The sequence below is a fragment of the Chrysoperla carnea genome, chromosome 3, assembly GCF_905475395.1.
Source record: "Chrysoperla carnea chromosome 3, inChrCarn1.1, whole genome shotgun sequence".
NCBI lineage: Eukaryota > Metazoa > Arthropoda > Insecta > Neuroptera > Chrysopidae > Chrysoperla > Chrysoperla carnea.
The window spans coordinates 3,616,059-3,636,683 of NC_058339.1; the positions used below are offsets into that span (position 1 = coordinate 3,616,059).

Below are 20,625 nucleotides of genomic sequence, written 5' to 3' on the forward strand. Positions count from 1 at the left end.
TGCTTTAACTAGCTGTGAACTACCCGCTTTGCCGCGCAACATCCCCACTTGCACCCCTCCCTCCACATTTCCTTGCGTGGGATAACAGTTTTGTAATGTACACGTCATGCTCTTTTATTTCATACCCCACTTAGGTTTTTTTTTTAAATATTCGATAATTCCTTCCCACTTTCTCGCTACACCTTTCTACCCTTCGAAGGTTAAAAGTAGATAAAAACAATAGATCTTTGAAGCTGGTTGTATATCGTGTCAATATTTGAGCTTAATCGATGCACAACTTGAATCACTCTATCTATTAAAAAAAACCGCATCAAAATCCGTTGCGTAGTTTCAAAGATTTAAGCATACAAAGGGTTTTTGAAGCATATCCCTTTCAACCCCTATTTCAACCCCTTACTCTACTATAATATGGATGTATTATACATAAAAACCTTCCTCTTAAATCACTCTATCTATTAAAAAAACCGCATCAAAATCCGTTGCGTAGTTTCAAAGATTTAAGCGTACATAGGGACATAGGGACAGAAAAAGCGACTTTGTTTTATAATATGTAGTGAAGATTCATGGAGTTGGTATCCATTGTAGGAGCAAATATTGTTGACTCGACCTGAGGCTCCACCAATGGTCTCAAACAGTGAACTGGATTGCAATCAAAAAAATGATAACATTACTACGCCCGTTTGAGAAATTGACAAAAGAGTTTTCTGGAGATACTTACGTAACGGTAAGCAAAGTGATTCCGCTAGTTAGCTGTGTCCATGAAGTACTGGAGAACATAAAACCTAAAAACAAAATAATACTTCAATTTAAAGAGGAATTAAAGAAACAACTAACTAGAAGATTTAATACCATAGAGTATTCCTCAATCCTAACTATATCAACTACTCTTGATCCTTGATTTAAGTTCATGCTTTTAAAGACGCGGTGACAAAAAGCAAAGTATTAAATTACTCAAATAAATATGTACGGGAATATAACAGCTCGCCTGGAACAAGGAGTGACACCTCCGATGAATCTGATAAATATGATTCTGAATTTGCAATTGGAAATACCATAAGCAGTTGACACATACAAACATGAAAAATAAATAATCTGTTATAGTCTTAGGGCTTACGGTGATATTTTCATCGGAAGCTGCATTTTATCCAGAAAGCAAGCCACTTTACCCAATGATACTAGGGACCAATATGAATGATTTCATTCGAGGAAACACAAATTTCATCCACTGGAATTCAAGATGGCGGACATTTTCCAAAATGGCGTCTGCATACTTCATCTCTAATCCAAAGAAAAACATACCATTTAAAAAAATAAAGATGGCGGCCGAATATTAAGAAAAATGTGTTATTTTTCCATAAATTTTTTCATTCTAGTGAAAATAACAACTAAATATCCTATGATATGGTCACATATTTTTTTATTTAAATAAAACCTGATTATATTAGCTACAAAATAAAAAAAATTGCTTGACAATCCGTCAAGTAGTTTTTGAACTATAAGCATTACAAAAGAAGCGCCTGGTTTTGAAAGCCTTCATTGCACGTAATGTGATGCAATGTACATACTCCAGTAGACATGTACTTTCTACCTGGAAAGTACTCCGAAGTTTATGAAATTTTTACAGGCTATTTGGGGGTACTCTAGGATGTCTATAATAAGTTTTCGATCATGAGAATCCTGTGCTAACTTGAAGGGGAGGGGCAAAAACACCAAAATTTTCGGACTTTTTACAGTTTTTCGCTTATATCTCGTTACTTAAGCCAATTTTGTGATCTATAGTCGTTTACAAAGTTGTAGAACATTAAATTTGCTAAAATTTGGTATCTAAAAGGATTTTCTAGACACATTAGTGCCCGAAATATAGCCGGTCAAAGGTAGACAAAGTTACTCGAAATGTAAAAAAGTAGCCGAAACAAGAAGGTTTTGTCCCTATGACTATTTATTACCATCATATCATGTTAATTATATTAATCGCACATCAATATTAACAGTTAAATTCAACTATGGCCACAGTCCTACCCCTACCCCTTCCCTAACTATCCCCCTTCCTCAAACGTGAAGGTCTCTCATTTTAATGTAAAAAGTGCATTTTTAGAAACCTTCACCCACATAAAATACTCTTACGTTGTACACACAATGTGATGTCAAGGAGTGGGAGTTTCCACACTTTCATTACTAATTTTTTTGCTTGCGTTTATTCTTTTATAAGGGTTTGAACAAATAAATAAAATATTATTGGTTTGTGATTTTGGAATGTCTTTAATTATTTTAAAAACTATTCATTAAAAAAATTTGGAAAGGTTTGGAAAAATTAGTGGAAAAAATTTACATAAAATCATAATTCAGGAGATAATTATGAATAATTAGGATTTAATAATTAAAAGTCTCATAGAGGTAACACATCATGTTACGAAAATCTCGAAGCGTTGGGTGGCTGCTGGACTCCTCGTCATCAAAGTCCATGGGCTTGTCTTCCTCATGTAATTTTGGTGATGGAGAAAAGGGGAGATTTGTGGTGTCCTCACTCTCATTATTCGTATCAGCTTCGGTGGTGTCAGACCGATTGAAGTTTAAGCATGCTGTGCAGGGCTTGTACACTTCAGAGAACAACAGACCAGCCTTTTAACAAATGCAGCTTGCAGTAGGACAACCACTCGTACACTTGCAGCTTATTATATGAAGCAGATGTTCTGGAGCAGTGCCCATCGTTGTGGTGATGGGTACCAGACCTGTAGACCTGCATGTTGTTACGAAAATAATTAACAAAATACCTACCTTGTTTGGTAAACTTCCGTCCCCATTGAAAAGGGTAATGTTAATGGCTTTCTTGACTTCCCACCCACGCATGAACTTGAAAGTAGGTCTTGTATGAGTGGTACTTGGCAGCATCTCTAGTTGACGGTAGTCTGACAAGCTGACATTTCATGTTTCTCCAAATAACATCAATGAAAATGTTTGTGAAATTCGATAAAATAGAAAATGCTACCCCAATAATGAATGTTGTTTTTCATTTTCAATCAATCAATTATTCAATTGCATGACGGTAAACTTGATTAACAAAGAAAGAGATTGTATTAACAACTTTACTTATTTACTTTAAATAAGGGCTTTATTACTTAATATCATACACAGTCACTTGAATAATGTAGTTTACATTTTCCCACAAATTGTTTAACTTTTCCGAGTTTTTAAATGTATAATGTTTAAATAAAAACATTCCGAAATCATAAAACAAAATTATTTTGAATGAAAATAATAATTAATGATGAAAAAATTATTATCCCGAAAAAATAATAACGAAATTATGGAAACTGCAAATCAAAACAATAATCTTGGTCGGCGGAACCTCCTCCCACTCCTTGACATCACATTGTGTGTACAACGTAAGAGTATTTTATGTGGGTGAAGGTTTCTAAAAATGCACTTTTTACATTAAAATGAGAGACCTTCACGTTTGAGGAAGGGGGATAGTTAGGGAAGGGGTAGGGGTAGGACTGTGGCCATAGTTGAATTTAACTGTTAATATTGATGTGCGATTAATATAATTAACATGATATGATGGTAATAAATAGTCATAGGGACAAAACCTTCATGTTTCGGCTACTTTTTTACATTTCGAGTAACTTTGTCTACCTTTGACCGGCTGTATTTCGGGCACTAATGTGTCTAGAAAATCCTTTTAGATACCAAATTTTAGCAAATTTAATGTTCTACAACTTGTAAACGACTATAGATCACAAAATTGGCTTAAGTAACGAGATATAAGCGAAAAACTGTAAAAAGTCCGAAAATTTTGGTGTTTTTGCCCCTCCCCTTCAAGTTAGCACAGGATTCTCAAGGTCGAAAACTTATTATAGACATCCCAGAGTACCCCCAAACAGCCTGTAAAAATTCCATAAACTTCGGAGTACTTTCCAGGTAGAAAGTACATGTCTACTGGAGTATGTACATTGCATCACATTACGTGCAATGAAGGCTTTCAAAACCAGGCGCTTCTTTTGTAATGCTTATAGTTCAAAAACTACTTGACGGATTGTCAAGCAATTTTTTTTATTTTGTAGCTAATATAATCAGGTTTTATTTAAATAAAAAAATATGTGACCATATCATAGGATATTTAGTTGTTATTTTCACTAGAATGAAAAAATTTATGGAAAAATAACACATTTTTCTTAATATTCGGCCGCCATCTTTATTTTTTTAAATGGTATGTTTTTCTTTTGATTAGAGATGTTATTAGGAATCGATTGACACCTCAATCACTTAAATCGGTGCAACCGTTTTGATTCTATAAATTTTTTAAAGTATGCAGACGCCATTTTGGAAAAGGTCTGCCATCTTGAATTCCAGTGGATGAAATTTGTGTTTCCTCGAATGAAATCATTCATATTGGTCCCTAGTATCACTGGGTAAAGTGGCTTGCTTTCTGCATAAAATGCAGTTTCATTTTGCTAAGCCCTATGACTATTACAGCTATACCATTATTAGGCTCCATCAGCGAAGGTCCACCGAGGTCCAGTTGCCACATCTGTCCCAAGTGATCGATTGTCCTCGGAAGCTGGAGAAACCATTACTCAACAATGAATGTTACGAGTTGATCGATTTCGCGCTGTGAAAACGCCTTTATAATGATTATCTTATAGTTCAAACCTCCCATCATATGGTTTTGATCCGGGATATTTTGCATTTATATAGTGGTACAGTTTTAAATAGTACAGAATTTTCTATATAGAGGGACAATAGTATGTTTGTTCGTACCAAGTTTCTACTAGTGCGAGAACAGTTAGTCATTGAGTAGCCGGGTCCGAAAACCACTTCGGCCGTACATAGAATCTCTATTTTAAAAACATAGCAATTTACCACGAGGCAAAAATAATTATCCAACGGATAAACAGTGTTGGCACGATAGTTTTAAACATAAACAATTAGCAGTTACAGGCTGAGGCGATATACAAAAATCCGTAAATATATTGATATCTGAAGGTACTGTTTTAATATTTTATATTTTTATGTATACGGCGTTACGATGTTGTATATTCGTAATTGTAGGAGTAGGTATTATTGCTAAGTATTTATTTAAGTACGAATGTTGATTCAAGGTCGTGAGGGAATAGAATTCAAAAATGTTTTCAATATTCTAATTCGTAGGTCGTTCATCAAAGTTTCAACAAGAAAAAAAACGCGGGAGGTTGTGTAGCGCCTCCATTTTCAAATATGTTGTAATTTTTTTTTTGAAACAAGTTATCGTTAGAGGTTAGACGATAAAAAAAATTTTTTTTTTATTTAGTGATTTTCTACATCGTGGTTTTTGAGTTACACTGATAATTTATTTTAGACTACAGGCTCATGTTCAAAAAATAAATGGGTCATATGAACCACCAGGTGACGTATATAGGACGATATAAGAGCATAAAATAATAATATTCAGCACTATGCCGTCATTTGTAAGCTGTCCAACTGAGTGCTGGTGAGAATTCAAAAGTGCAGGCAGAGTGAGTACATTTTGGTCATATATTTTTGTACGGCACTTTCACCATCGATAGATCCATGAAAAATAATAAGAAAGCGCGCAGTGCTGTAAAAAAATGGTGCGCCACAAAGTCGGTAAATTTTTTTGATTCTCTGACAATTTCCAGGTAAATTTAGTCATTTCATTCTGTACGGCATCAGTTTCATACTGTTTCAATACAGCTTCTAATCCATTATTTTGCAACGCCGTACAAAAATCATGCGACAAGGGGAAAAATCGAGGATTGCAACACCCTCTCTTTCCGTGGTCCGGGGGTGATTTGAAACAACATCAATTAATTTATTTTGAAAGTATTTTATGCATAGATAATATTTTTTTACATGCCGTACATTTTCGTTGGCCCAAAGGTTTGTAGGGGAAAAAAACTCAAGGAAAGATCCATAGAACAAAATGAAAAAAAAATCCTTATAATGAAATGTAAGGTGAAATCCATAAGATATTTTTTTATACGGCATTTAGACAATTTATTTGTACTTAATGCAATAATTTATAAAAAGTTAATGCCGTACAAATCTGAAAGTTCATATTGATAAAAAAAGTAGTAAAAATATTAAATAAATATAATTTACATATATATCGCTACGGAGCGACGTTCTGTTACGACGTTTACCATTTGTAGGCATATATCTACACCTGCTTATACTGTACTGTGTGCTAGGTAGTCGTGGGTCATATCATTACGTATTTTATTCGGATGTACTCGGCTTGGACCCGAGTAAGGTGTTCGTTTGCGCTCGCTCACACATAGTTCGATTAGTATGTGTGTACTGTCTTTCTATAGTTGTGAGAGACGAACGCTTCGGTCGAACGTTTCGGAGTCGATGCAGAGATTTAAAGCAGCTGTTGTTTACGTGTTGCGAGCACTCCGATCATATCAGACCTGAGGAGAATGAAAACATTAATGAAAGTGAAAGAAATGTTCAAGAAAAAGAGCAAGAACGTGTTTGTTTTATTTGTGATTTGCCAGGTGATCCAATTGCTAACCGGATAAAATGTTTGTCAAGCGCAATTTTAAAAAATTGCATCGAAGCAATTGAGGTTAGGAGTAAGCAACAGCCTAACGCCTCCAGAAGATCCATGGATGTTGCTTCAATTCAATTACCCAAAAATCTTGAGGAAAAAGGATACCATCAAAAGTGTTATAAACAATTGACAAACTTATCCGGCAAACGAAAAATAGAAGAAATTGTTGATCCCGACGCCAACGAGAATAATCCAAGGTATTAATTCCAATTTATTATAAGTTGTCAAAAATATTTAGTTCATCACATTTATATCTTTGTATTTTCGATATAGCAATTATTATATATAATTTGACAATAAATATCATGTAAAATATACATGAATAGTGGCATTGAATTCGTAGTAGGAGGTCATTCGATGGTCGAGTATTGTATTTATAATTAATAACAATTAAATGAAAAAATTGTTATTAAAAAAATTTTTTTTTTTTCTCAATAGTGGTTTTGCTTTCGATAATTTCGATCGATTTGTAGAAACATGTAATGGTAAAGACACTATGCACGATACGGTGGGAATTTCGTCTCAAGATCATGCTCCACAAGTTGACATATCTTCTAAGGAAAGTAACGATGTTGTTGGAAGTAACCAGCCCCATAGAAAACGATTCCGTAGACACTACGAAGCCGATACTCTCGTTATTCAACCACTTACACAAATTCCAAAGTTTGAAGGCACTCTCCAGTTGCCGGCAAACGATAATGCACCTACTAATTTGGAAGAAGCTAAAAGGTTAGATAGAATATGGATGATAAGCCATGCTTTGAATATATCTACACCAATGTGGGTGGGATTCAACGCTCTAATTGCCAATGACAAAAGTATTACTCAAGTTGTATTTTAATTAAACCCTATCAATGAATCACCTACCAAAGATTACGTGGTACATGAAACTATGATGCGGAGTATCAAAGGTGCTGAAGAATGCGGACAACAGTACGTGCAGGTACATTATGATTTGGCCATAGCTAGTAAATCGTTGAAAATTTTCCACATAGCAATGTCGCAGTTTAAAACGATTGGTAAATACATTGAAAATTGTGGTTTATCGGAAATTTGAATTGACTCTGGTTTATCGGGCGGATCTGTAAACTCATTTCTTATGGGGAAGCACTTCAACAGATGTAAACACTTACATCCTTTTATGTCTGTTGCTATTGAAATAATGCATTTCAAATTTTTCATGGAGAAAGAAAATGTAATAGTAAGCGACGCCTGTCCAGACTTCTTGAAAGCTTTTCAAAATAGGAAAGGTGAAGACATTAATGGAAAATTAGTTACATACCGTACAGTAGATAATGTTGATTTTATAAATATATTATATAAATATGACGACTTCCGTAGAAAAACGTTAAATGGTGATCATCGATGTACACCGAAATTCTATTTTACTTATATTGAAAAGATTAACAACTACTTTCTTTTTGACCAAAGTATTCGCACAGGTGATATCGATTTGTACAAATATAGTTTGCCACTCATTGCCGATCTGTTCTTTGTCTTCAATCATCAAAACTATGCTAGGTACCTCACTTTATACCATTGCAACTTGGAAAATGTGGAACAATCGCATCCTGGATTGAATGTCGTAGTAGGGATAAAAAGAACTAAGAAGCCTTTTTCCAAGCAAGAAGTAGACTTTACTGTTGAAAGTACGATCAACGCTGATGCTGCTAAACGATCAACTGGCATTGCATGTATGAAAAACTCAATATCTGCTCGGCAAAGGTGGTGCAAAAGCCATGCTCTACGAACGGAGATTAAAAAAACGAGAAGAGGTTACTAATGATTCGAGGAAAAACAAAATAGAAAAAAGTCAACTACAAATACAACAGTTTGAAGACAGTATTAACAATCGTTTGAATCCATTTTCGTCTTCATTAAAAGATAACTTCTTATATAATATTAGTAATGGACAGTCTGCAAGTCATGAAGTCCATGAATTTCTAATGAATGTTGTAAAAATTGGAGAAGAGCAGAGGAAAACATTTTTAGAACAATGTGCATCAAATCCACATCGTTTTGAACAAGCTATTCAGAGGAATGTTATTCATACTTTCAAAGCCAAGAAAATAGTAAAACGTCAAGGTGGAAAGGTGAATGAGGTTAAACTACAGAGGGACTTATTTGGAAGATTGATAGGTATATGTTTACAACAAAATGTTGATATTGAAAAGGTTCTGGAGTACCCTCTGACCCCTGTTCCACTATCGTTACGTCACATGGATGGAACCATCAATAAAACAGATAAATCGAAGCTAGTAAAACCTTTGATAGATAGAGAAAAAATTGTTGAGAGTATTCCTAATCACGACATCTTAAGGAATTGGATGTCGTGATTATTGATGGATTTTTTTATCTCTATACTCTTCGAGACATACCTTCTACCTTTGGCGCTATAAGTTATAATTTGCTCCGTAATCTAACAAATCAAGTGGCTACGGAAATCCACGTGATCTTTGATACTTACCCAACACCAAGCATAAAGGTACTGTAAATCTTTTTATTTGATTGGTCTTGCTTGCATTTATTAAACTATCAATTCACGTTATGTCGAGGTAAATTTTCAAATAATTTTAAAGTCAATAAATATAACCACAGGTCCGAGGATGAGGAAAAATTCCATTATTTGGATTCCGTCGTAAAACGACACTTAAATTATTTAATCGCCTTTCAAAAAAAAAAAACCTAACACGTTTTTGTTTAATTAAGTTTGGCATGTTATATCGTTGTTTTTGCTGCGACGATCATTCGTAAGATGTAGAAAATGCCATTCTCGTAGTATTTGTAGACGTCGTTAGTTGGGGTTCTATTTCGTTAAATTTCCGATAATATTGCATAGTTTTTAACTAATATTTGAGTTAAGGTTTTCGTAGTTTAATACGCGTGTGAAAATTTAATTGTTAACAAGTTTTCTTGGCACGCAATGATTTTTATTTTGATGATCCTCAATAAAGTAGAACTTCGGACTTTTCGAAAGACTTAAAAAACATAAAAGTTTAAAGAAGCTCTAGTAAAATTTCTTATAGAGCATTGGGCTGACCAGTAGATGAAATCGATAATCGGTAACAGAACCATATATCTGATTCATGATTTGTGCTATGCGTGTTCAGTTATCGATAATGAAGTATCATGAATCATTGATCATGAAGAGGCGGATACCAAAGCTGTATTTTTTGCATGTCAAATGAAAGAAGACTCTACTGTTACCATCAGAACTTCTGATACAGATATCGTAATTATGTAAGCAAACATGGAACATATTAAATCATCGGTAAAAGTATGATTTCATCTCAGAGTAGGTAATACACGCCGATATCTCGACATTTCCGCTCTTTCTACTAAATTGAACTAAACAACCCAGCTTTTTACCGACAAAAAAAGGCCTTTAGAGATTTTATTGGAATCTGAAACTTATCAAAAAGTTTTTGCAAACTTGGGATGTGAAACTTATGATACTGGAAAAGTACACCATCACCCACCATGGAATATTTCATCTGTCATTTATATGGATTAAAAAAAACTAGCTAATGTGAACAGTGCTAGGATGGAAATATTTAATAAAACATCGAATCCACTGATGATGAAGATTAAATTATTTTTCTTTAATAATATTTTTTATAACTTATTTTAATGAATTTATCACGATTGACTTTTCTATGTGTGCTACAAACAGTTATTACGTTATTACTTATTTTTGTTTCCTATAACATAATCATTATATAACAATTAAAAAATATATATGTAGTTAACTAGTGCTTACCTCTATTGGGGACCACAAGACCTTGTCGTTGGTATGGAGGCTTAGTTGCCGGGCATGCTTGATCCGTTCTGCGCTGCGCTAACCTGCCCGCGATGAGTGAATGGGCGGTATTTCCTATAAACGGGCTAGGCCGGTGTGTGTGTTAGTTCTCCCTATAAACGGGCGCTCCATGAATTGGTACCTCGCTAGAGGTAAGGTGAAAGGCGCGGGTGGGCTGGCGGAGCGAAGTGAGGGTCATCCTCACTGTGTAAGGGTCGGGGTTTCGTGCGTCATCGGGGCTCAGGTGACGGGCGAGCCCTGGAGGGGGGAGGGGGGGTTAGCTAGTCCGGTAGCAACCAAGAAGTGGTCCACGCGATGTGTTGCGGCCGCAGGCACATCAGCCGTGAATTATTTCTGGTTCTGGAGCCCGCAGGACAGGTTTTTATGCGCCCCCAATCTCAGGTGTGTAGATACCGCGCCGATGGATGCGTGGCACAGGGGAGCTGTGTCTCGATCGGTTCCCTAGGGATACCAGGCGGCCTCCCTTTGTATTATAGTCTTACTCACGTATGCGGGGCTCTGCGTGAGCGGACCTATATTTCCCTAGCTGCTCGTGGGAACTACATGGCGGATATAAATACAAATAACACAAACAATGCGCAACAGACTAACGTCGTTGCAGATAATGTGGCTCAGAAAGAGCCAGCTGAAGAAACCCGGGCCATGGATGTGGAACTTGACACTCCTCAAGAGGCCGGCAAAAGCGGAGCTGCAAGGAGAAGGGAGCTCTGGAGGAAATATGAAGCGGACAAGGCGGAGGCGGTGAGGCTTGGCCTCCCACCTCCGCCAAGACCTCCTCAGGCTGTAGTTCAGGACAACTACAGGGAAACAATTGGCAATGGAGGAGGAAAGCTATATCTAGCTTCCGCCTACTTTGCCCATGATAGAGATGCACCCCCAGAGGAAGTGAAAAGGCTAGTGAGGCATTGCAGAGAGAGCAACATTGACCTCATTATTGGATGTGACGCCAACGCGCACTGCGAGGCGTGGCGCAGCACAGACAATAATGAGAGAGGGCTCGATCTTCTGGAATACCTTACAGAAGAAAACTTGGATTTCCTGAACAGAGGGGCGGAACCGACCTTCGTTACAGCGGTAAGACAAGAAGTTTTGGACCTCACACTTTGCAACAGGTATGTGAGGAGCAGAATCAGAAACAGGAGAGTTTCTGAGGAACCATCGCTATCAGATCACCGGCTCACCGGCTATCAGATCACCGCAATGATGAAAATATAATATCAAATTCTGATGATACAGATGAGACACCACCACCACCTAAATTATCTAAGAAAATTACATACAAGTTTAATGACAAATGGTTTGAAAATTCACAGTTCAACAAGTGGTTACTAAAAAAAGTGGTAAACAATGAAACTGTGGCTTATTATAAAATTTGTGAAACCTCATTAACTAATCACAAACCAGCATTAGAAGGGCATTTAAAAACAAATAAACATAAAGCAAATGTTAATGCAACATCAAAGATAAAACCAATTGAAAAATTATTGGTCTTGACAAAGGACGATCAGCTGATAAAAAGAGCTGAAATTAAAGTTTGTGCTTTTCTCGCTCAACACAATCTTCCATTTTCTTTGGCAGATAGCTTGATACCTTTTACGGCTGATATATATCCAGATTCAAAAATTGCACGAAAAGTAACTTTAGGTCGAACAAAAGCTACAAATACAGTAACTAAATTATTAGGACCAGTAGGGCGATTCACAAACATTCATATCTATCGTTTTCGTGATAATTATCACAAAAAGCGGTACTTATCGTCAAATGCGATTCACAAACATTTTTTACCGACGGTAGCGGTGTGATACTTATCGTCTATAGTCGTTAACTTAACAACAAATTTTATCTCGTGGTAAGTATGTAACGTCTCTGACGCTTGCGCAATGACAAGATTTTAAGTAAACAAATGTCAAATATGAATACAAAATAAATGTCATAACCATACTAATTTATTTATCTTTGTGCTGTCAAATTGCAAAGTTCGTTTTTCAAATTTCAAACAATTTTAGTGTAATTAATAATAAAAAAGGTAGTTTAATTAGGTTGTAAAAGTTAGTTTAGCTTTTTTATTATTTTTCTTTCATTTATTTTTAAATTTTCTTACAAGTTTTTTTAGTTTTTTTCCATTTTAGAATAAATTGTGTAGTGTTATTATTTCATATTTAGGTAAGTAATTTTGTTTCATTATATATTATTCGTATTGGTAAAATGATTTTATTTCGTTTGTTGTAAAGTTTGTGTTATTTTAGTAACAATGTGTTTATATTGTTATCTTGGAATTAACAAAAAATTTATTTTAATAAAGTTATTTTAAGCATTATTTACAAGAAATATTTACTCATATTTGCAAGGTTTTGTTTCCTTCACAGCATAATTTTTTTTATTCAATAGCTACACATTTTAGCTCAACAAAATTTTTGTTCAATTTAAATTAGGGGTACGAAATAAAATTACAAGATTTTATGTATAGCATTAAGAGTTTTTATAAATAAATTGTTTTTAATACAAATTTTGTTATCTTCATAGCAATGGCTTACGCAGAAGCTGCGGCGGATCTCCTCGACTTGGAGGTGCAACTCTATCACATGGAGCGTAGAGCCGAGCGGAGTGTATTACGGGAGATTCAGGATCCATTCGATTTGATGGATTCTGAATTTAAAAGGCTCTACCGTTTTACACCTGATTTGGTGGAAGAACTTTTAATGGATACTTTGGGGCCGCGTTTGGAACATCAAAGAATTACTGGGATATCCCCTAAAAATCAGGTTAAGTAGTCAATTAAGTTTTTGAACAGTCTTACAGTCTTGTTAATATTTTATTTTGTAGATTCTAGCTGCCTTAAGATTTTACGCCACTGGTTGTTTTCAACGGCCAGTGGGTGAACAATGGGGAATTAGCATGAGTCAGTCATCCATTAGCCGATCTATTCATCGTGTTACTGATGTAATTAACGATGCAATATTTCGTCAATGGATGCAATTCCCCATGACCGATGTTGCCAGGCAGCTAGCTAGGGAGAAATTCCGGAGGGCGGCCCAGCCATTTGATGGTGCTATTGGAGTCATAGATTGCTCCCACATAGCAATCCTGGCTCCAAGGGAACACGAGGAGGCTTATGTTAATCATCATGGTTATCATTCAATTAACGTACAAATGGTGAGAGTTAAATCGGCAATAGTATAATTAAAAAAAGGTTCAATTAAAAATTTATAAAAGATTTTTTCTTTTTTTTTTTGAAGATATGTGATCCCGACCAGTGCATATTAAATGTAAATGCGCGATTCCCTGGTGCACGGCACGACGCACACATTTGGTCTGCATCGGCAGCACGTCGAGTAATGGAACGTGCCTACAACAATGGTGAAAGGAGGACATATCTCCTTGGTATGTTGTTTCGAATTAGATTGGTTATCTCAAATCAATTTTCATGTATTTATTTTTTACTTATAGGTGATTCGGGGTATCCACTAGAGCCGTGGCTACTTACCCCATTACCACATGCACCTGCAGGCACCCCTCGACGTGCATATCATGATGCACTGATGAGTTCCCGCAATGTAATTGAAAGGACGTTTGGGACATTGAAAACAGTCTGGAGGTGCATGCATAAGCATCGCACTCTTCAGTACGATCCTGGATTTGCGGGAAGAATTGTGAACGCGTGTGCCGTGCTGCATAATATGTGTCGGGCACATAATTTAGTATTTAATGATGTTGAAGATGATGGTGAAGTAGCTGAGCCTCCCGTGCAACAACTTCCCCTGCCCGAAGAATTCGCTCGACCCCATGCTGTGGCAGTGCGGTTACAGAACAGATTAATTGTGGAGAGATGGGGGGGATAGTTTTTTATTTTTATATTATTATTTTTATTTTATTTTTATATTTAAATAATTAAATAAAGAAAAAAAAAATTTTGTCCAATTTTGGTTTTTCTTTTTTCAATTGACCCATACCAAATTAAATTCATGTGATAATTATAGAATACTTACAATTATATCGAGCTAAAAACTGAAATTAAAGAAATTTAAATGTACAAACAAGTCTTGGATTATCCTCCGAACATGTCAATTTTATTATGTTAGCAGTCAGAATATAATTTTCTATGTAACAGATTTTATAGAGAATAAGTAAAATAGAATTTTAATCTTATCATTATAGTAGTAGTTAACAGACAGGATAAATTAAATTTAAAATAATCCGAAAAGTTACAACGTTTCAAGAAACCGCTTTTTAACGAATGTTAACTCTGTTTATATTGTTGTCCCCGTAATTTTTAAATTTAATTATAATTCATTTATCTTTTTTACGTTTATTGTTCGTTAGAATTATCTGATCCGAACAACCGAAAAGAAATTAAAGCGAATGTTTAATCCGAATTAATAACATTTTTGAGTTCGTTGTTTCATAAAATTCTACTAGTAAACAAAAACATTGAAACCGATTCGTAAAATTAATATTTTTTTAAAATTTCGCAGATCAATGAATATGTTTCGCTGAGGATAATAGCTTTAATCCGGTATGGAAATACTTACCTGTATTTAGGTTATAACTAACTAAAAAAAATAAGAATACACATTTATTTTATTTAATTAAAAACTTTATTAATAAAAATATGTTTATTTAAATAAATATTAATAAACTAATTGTGTTAATTATTTAAAAAAGTATCACAGGAATTAAGTATCACAATAATATTGAAGCAAATTAGCATAGCATAGTAATAATATTGAATTTAAAGTGTTTACGGACAGATTTTACGGATTAGTGAATACATATAGAATTCTCTTTTAAATGATTTCTTCCTTGGTGAGTAAATGAAGATGAATAATTGGAAAAGAAATATTCGTTGGATGCTTTTCTAATTAGTTTGGGGCTTCTTTTTTCGATGATGTATAGAGGTAGAGATGGATAAATGGAGATGAAATATTGGTTAGATGTTTTTCTAATTAATTTTAAATCTTCCACGATGAATAGGTGAAATTGGATAGGTGGAGGGAATTCATTCGGAGAAATACATTTTGTCATAATGACTTATATTCTTCTAGTCTTTTTTTTAATTCATTCTTTGTTTTCTTTTTTTTTTTTTTTTTTTTTATATATATTGTATTCATTCTAGGTAAAGGAAAAAAAGTTTGAAAAACTTTTGAGGACATAAATTATGAATTTTCTAAATATAAGTGAGCTAGCTATGTTTAAAATAATTGGAGAATCTGTTTTTTTTTTTACGAAAATTATCTATGAATATAATAATTTTTGTATACCTTGTTCCAAATAGTTCGGCGCCATGGACTCTAAAACACTTGTTAGCCGTGCAAAGATTGGAATTCTTTCCATCTCCGCATCGGCTTACTTTTCTACGGCGCCTGTCATCCGCTCCATGGCTCGAGCGTTAATAAGTGCCGCTTCTGCGCTCATTTTTTGCGCCTCTGCCATTTTAAGAGCCGCTTCAGCACTTATCTTTTGGGCTTCTGCCAACACCTACGAGTTTACGAAAAATATTATCATTAGTAGTTTCACTATAATTATAAAATAATTAAAAAAACATATTATATTTAATTTAGATAGTGGTCCAATAAACAAGTTACGATAAAAAAAAAAAAAATATCAATGAATTATTGTAAATAAAAAATAGGTATTTTATCTTACATTCATTGCATCTGCGTTGCTTTTAGAAATGTCCCGAAATTGTTCCCGGGTCACGTTTAAACTTTGGGAAAATCTTAGTCGAGTATCTGAAACAAAACGTTTGACTTCAAATTTATATTATTCTTTAAAGATTCAAATCGCATGTGCTACGTACATTTTGCTGGTTCGCCAGAGCCTTGTCCTGGAATCATCTTCTTCCTTCCCACCGGAATTGTATCACCTAATTATGAACAGAAAAGTAATAAGCATAAAACATTGTAACAATAGAAACATATTTGAATATGTAACACCTTGACCTATAGGGCCCTTGATAAGTTAATTTAAAATTACAGTGTCTTACCATGGGCTCGGGATGTAGATGGAATATTTTGGAAACTGCAGGAGGGTGAGGTAAGTGTGCAGGATGGGGTTTTATTTTCTATTATAGATACCACGGTCGGTTTTGATTCCAAAACCGTGGTATCTCCTGCCACTAATCGTAATTGTAAGTCCTGTGAATAAAATCCAATTAAAAAATATATACATTTAAGAATTAAATAAAATAAAAATATTTATTAACTTCTTCCTCTGGAATGCTATCGGGTACTGTGGAGCTACCTTCCACATAATTGGACCCGATAATTCCTAGAACCTTCAATTCTAGATTCGACATGGCGCTGTTTACGCTCAACTCCTTGTTTCCTGTGGCAGCCTGGGCAATTTTTAGATCGCGGGCCTTTGCTGCCACTCTACACTTCAAGTCTTTCCATACCTAAAATACCAAACAATTTAGTGTTTTGGAAAACATAATTTATTTAAAATTAACACTAACTTTTTGCCATTGATCGCTGGTTTTCACTGCACCTCCCGAGTTATTTAACAATTCAGTCAATTCCTCCCATTTCTTGGTAAGTTGCAACTTTCCGTCTGTTGAAAAAACTTTTCCTTCAGCCAACCCCTTGTTGGCTACAAAAAAGTCCACCATACGGAAAAGTTGCAACTCCGATGCGCGAGGTGCTCTCTTTTTTTTTCTACAGAAATTAAAAAATTTTGCGGAATTAGTTTTAGTAATGCAAAAGTTTAACATTTATAAAATACTTACTGTGTAGTTGCACAAGTACTGTTGTATTCCATATCCATATTACAAAAATAAACTTAAAACTAAAGACAAACTTAAACTTAACTATTATACCAAAAAAACACACACAACACACGAAAAAAAAAATTAAATTAATATTAAAAAAAGTTTTAAGAAAACACACACGAAAAAAAAAATTTTAAAAAAAGTTTGATTAAAATATAAAAGTTAATAAAAAACACACGAAAAAAACAAATTAAAATAAAATATAAAAAAGAAAAACACACGAATAAATTTAAAAAAAAACACACGAGAAAATTAAATTAATATAAAGGTTTATAAAAAAACCAAGAATAGTAATAGTAATGGACGCGACGCTATGTTTGTAAATAAAGTATTTGACATTTGTTGATATAGATGGCTTACATGTGAATTTAGCTATTCTAGTAACTTCTGTTGGTTAGTAACAAAAAGTAACTAACTTTTATTTAATAATTTTTTAATACATATAGAAGTCTGTGAATAAAGTCGATAAGAAATTTAACGTTTTTTTCACTAACATAGAGTGTTTGTGAATCACTAAGTCGTTAGTGCAAACGCCAAAAATGATAAGTATCATTTTTTGTGGTAATTATCACGAATGTTTGTGAATCGCGCTACAGACTGTGCTAATAGTTTAATAAATAAATTAAAAATACCTGGGACTTTTTTCAGTATTATAATGGACGAAGCTACTGATATTAGCAGTAAAAAACAGTGTGCTCTTGCAATAATTATGTATAATGATGCTAATGATAAAGTTGAGTCTAAATTTCTCGATATATATGAAACAGAATCAGGCAAAGGAAAAGATCTTAGTGATGCCTTATTAAATTGGTTAAATAGTCGACAAATACCTTTCACAAATTTTGTTGGTTTTGCATCAGATACCACAAATAGTATGGTAGGTTAACACAATTCTGTATTTAGCCATCTAAAATAAAAAGTATCTAATATTACTTGCGTGAAATGTAGCTGTCATATGATTCATTTTGTAGCTTCCTATGCTTGCTTAAAACTGCCGCTTTCCGTAGAAGACACACTGAGAAGTATTGGAGCACACTTTAGTCGAAGCTCTAAACGACAATCTAAATTTAAAGAATTTCAAGAGTTCTTTGGGGTTGAATTGCATAAAATTTTGAGTCCATCCAATACGCGTTGGCTTTCATTACAATCTTGTGTAGATCGAACACTTGAACAATAGGAAGCGTTAAAATCTTATTTTCTCCTTGAGGCGATGGAAGATCCAAGTAAAGTTACCGATGACATTGTTCAAGCACTTAATAATGAATTTACCAGAATCTATTTAGAATTTATGTCTTATACTTTAGAACTTCTCAATGACTTTAATAAGCTATTCCAAACAGAAAGACCACTACTACACCGCTTACGTCCAGAAACTGAAAAACTCATCCGCACAATTGCGAGTAATTACATGGAAATAAATCATTGTAAATCAACAAGGGCCTTTGATATTCAATTTAAAAATCCTCGTTATTATCTCACTCTTGAAAAAATTTATTTGGGACCGCTTGCTCACGATTCAATTCAAGAATTATTGAAGACAACAAATCCTCCAAAATCAGAAATTCAAAATTTTCGAACCAGTTGTTTAAACTTGTATATTGAAATAATATCACAAATCAAGGACAGGTTTGAGTTTAAAGACTCCATATTTAATATATTATCAGTTTTAGAGCCTAAAGAAGCTCAATCATTTGAAAAAAAAGATTTAAGTGACATACTATTAAGATTTCCGATATTAAATACAATCATTGATGAGAAAGCACTGGGAAGAGAATGGCGTGAACATGCATTATTAGAGTATGAAAAATATGGATTACAATCAAATCTTCCTGCAGAAGAATATTGGCGAAAAGTATTTCAGCTAGAGAAAGTTGCTGGAGGTATTATGTTTCCAAACTTAAGAAAAGTTTTTTCATTATTATTCGTACTTCCTTTTTCGAATGCTTGTGTGGAGAGAGTATTTAGCCAATTAAAACTCATAAAAACTGCTCATCGAAATAATTTACACACAACTACCATATCTGCCCTTATGACAACAAAAGAAAATATCAAAGATGCCATCAAATTTGAGCCTAATACATCTGTTCTTAACAGTAAGATAAAATATTAAATACATCGTGTTAGTCTTAGCATGTCTCAGTGTTTTTGGATTTATTTTTACTATGATAACTTTTCTTTTCGTTCTTTATCATAGAGGTGAATGGTGATTACATTTATTACTATTTTTTACTGAATATACGATTCATCTTCTCTCTCACACCAGACCTAAACATTCATACATTTTTTCTCACACACACTCGATAAATGGCGATTTCAAGCCAATCTTCCTAAGATGTAGATTAGAGTCTCTAAAAACAGTTATATCTTTATTTAAGCTATTTGAAGAAGACATAACATACTTCATTTAATATTAAAATTCTTTGTTTGAATGATATTCATGTTAAAGGGTGTGATAGACTCGATATTATTATAATTTGCATGACCAAGAATTTATAATTAATTATATAATATTACTTTTTACAAATAATTAAATTTTTTATTTTCAGTTGAGGTATTTATTATTACAAAAAAAAAAAAAAAAAAAATAGCTTTCCATTTGAAAGCAAGCAGATACAGAAAGTAACTGCTGTTCCAAGACACAGTTTGTAAGCAATCAAAATAGACAGGTAAGAATTTAAAAATCTATTTAAATATTGACAAATTTAAGTGATCTTTATTTCTGCAATTATAAAACATTGGTAATTAATTCTTAGATTACGTTTTTTATGATTTCAGGTTATCATATAAATATTAATAAGGATCGTCCTGTCCTAAGCTGTCAAGACAAAATAGAACCACGGGAATAATAATTTTTTATATTGTTTTTATCATTAAAATTTAAATAAAAACTAAATTTAATAAAAAGAAAAACTAAACTAAAAACTCATTTATTTACATTCTTTCATATTCCTATCTCTATTTAATAAAAAACAAAAACAACCTCAAAAAATTATAAATATGATGATAAATATAATTTTTTGAATAAACTTTTAAAATTATACTACAAATAATGTACAAGAAAATAGAAAATAATAATAATTTATGATCTGTAAACTAAAAATTACCACTACGTAAGTTTTAGTTTAAAAATGTAACTTTTCAGGCATGCCAACGTAACTTTCGACCAAACCACTCTGGCAACACTGCCTACCGATGGAGGAGCAATTCTACAAGATATGCCTTCCAACGAGAGAGGACTGGAAGGTCAGCGGAGGACCAAGACATGGTCAAATTTGGTTTACAGACGGCTCCAAAACCGCAGAGGGTGTCGGCGCGGGGTTTTGTGGCCCAAGAAAGGCTAATGACACATACATCAAGTTGGACAGTTACAATACTGTATTCCAGGCAGAGCTGGTAGCCATCATGAGATGTGCTGACCACCTCCAATTGGCCAATTTGAGGGATGATGTGATTAGCATCTGCACAGACAGTCAAGCAGCACTCAAA

At 34.0% G+C, this 20,625-nt stretch overlaps 1 protein-coding gene across 1 annotated transcript; it reads left to right on the forward strand.

Annotated features, from left to right (window-relative positions):
* The first annotated feature begins 12,531 nt into the window (after window positions 1-12,531).
* On the forward strand, window positions 12,532-14,212 carry LOC123294876 (putative nuclease HARBI1). Its single transcript, XM_044876059.1, has 5 exons — window positions 12,532-12,536; window positions 12,897-13,135; window positions 13,197-13,526; window positions 13,610-13,754; window positions 13,821-14,212. The coding sequence occupies exons 2-5, from the start codon at window positions 12,899-12,901 to the stop codon at window positions 14,210-14,212; spliced, it is 1,104 nt and encodes a 367-aa protein (XP_044731994.1). The 5' UTR covers window positions 12,532-12,536; window positions 12,897-12,898.
* Window positions 14,213-20,625: the final 6,413 nt, after the last annotated feature.

Bases quoted from the DNA above. Each gene is read 5' to 3' on its own strand.
- LOC123294876 (XM_044876059.1), top strand. From the start codon at position 12,899: ATGGCTTACGCAGAAGCTGCGGCGGATCTCCTCGACTTGGAGGTGCAA. The intron at 13,527-13,609 runs GTGAGAGTTAAA...TTTTTTTTGAAG, and splicing joins ATTCAATTAACGTACAAATG to ATATGTGATCCCGACCAGTG. The intron at 13,755-13,820 runs GTATGTTGTTTC...TTTTACTTATAG, and splicing joins AAGGAGGACATATCTCCTTG to GTGATTCGGGGTATCCACTA.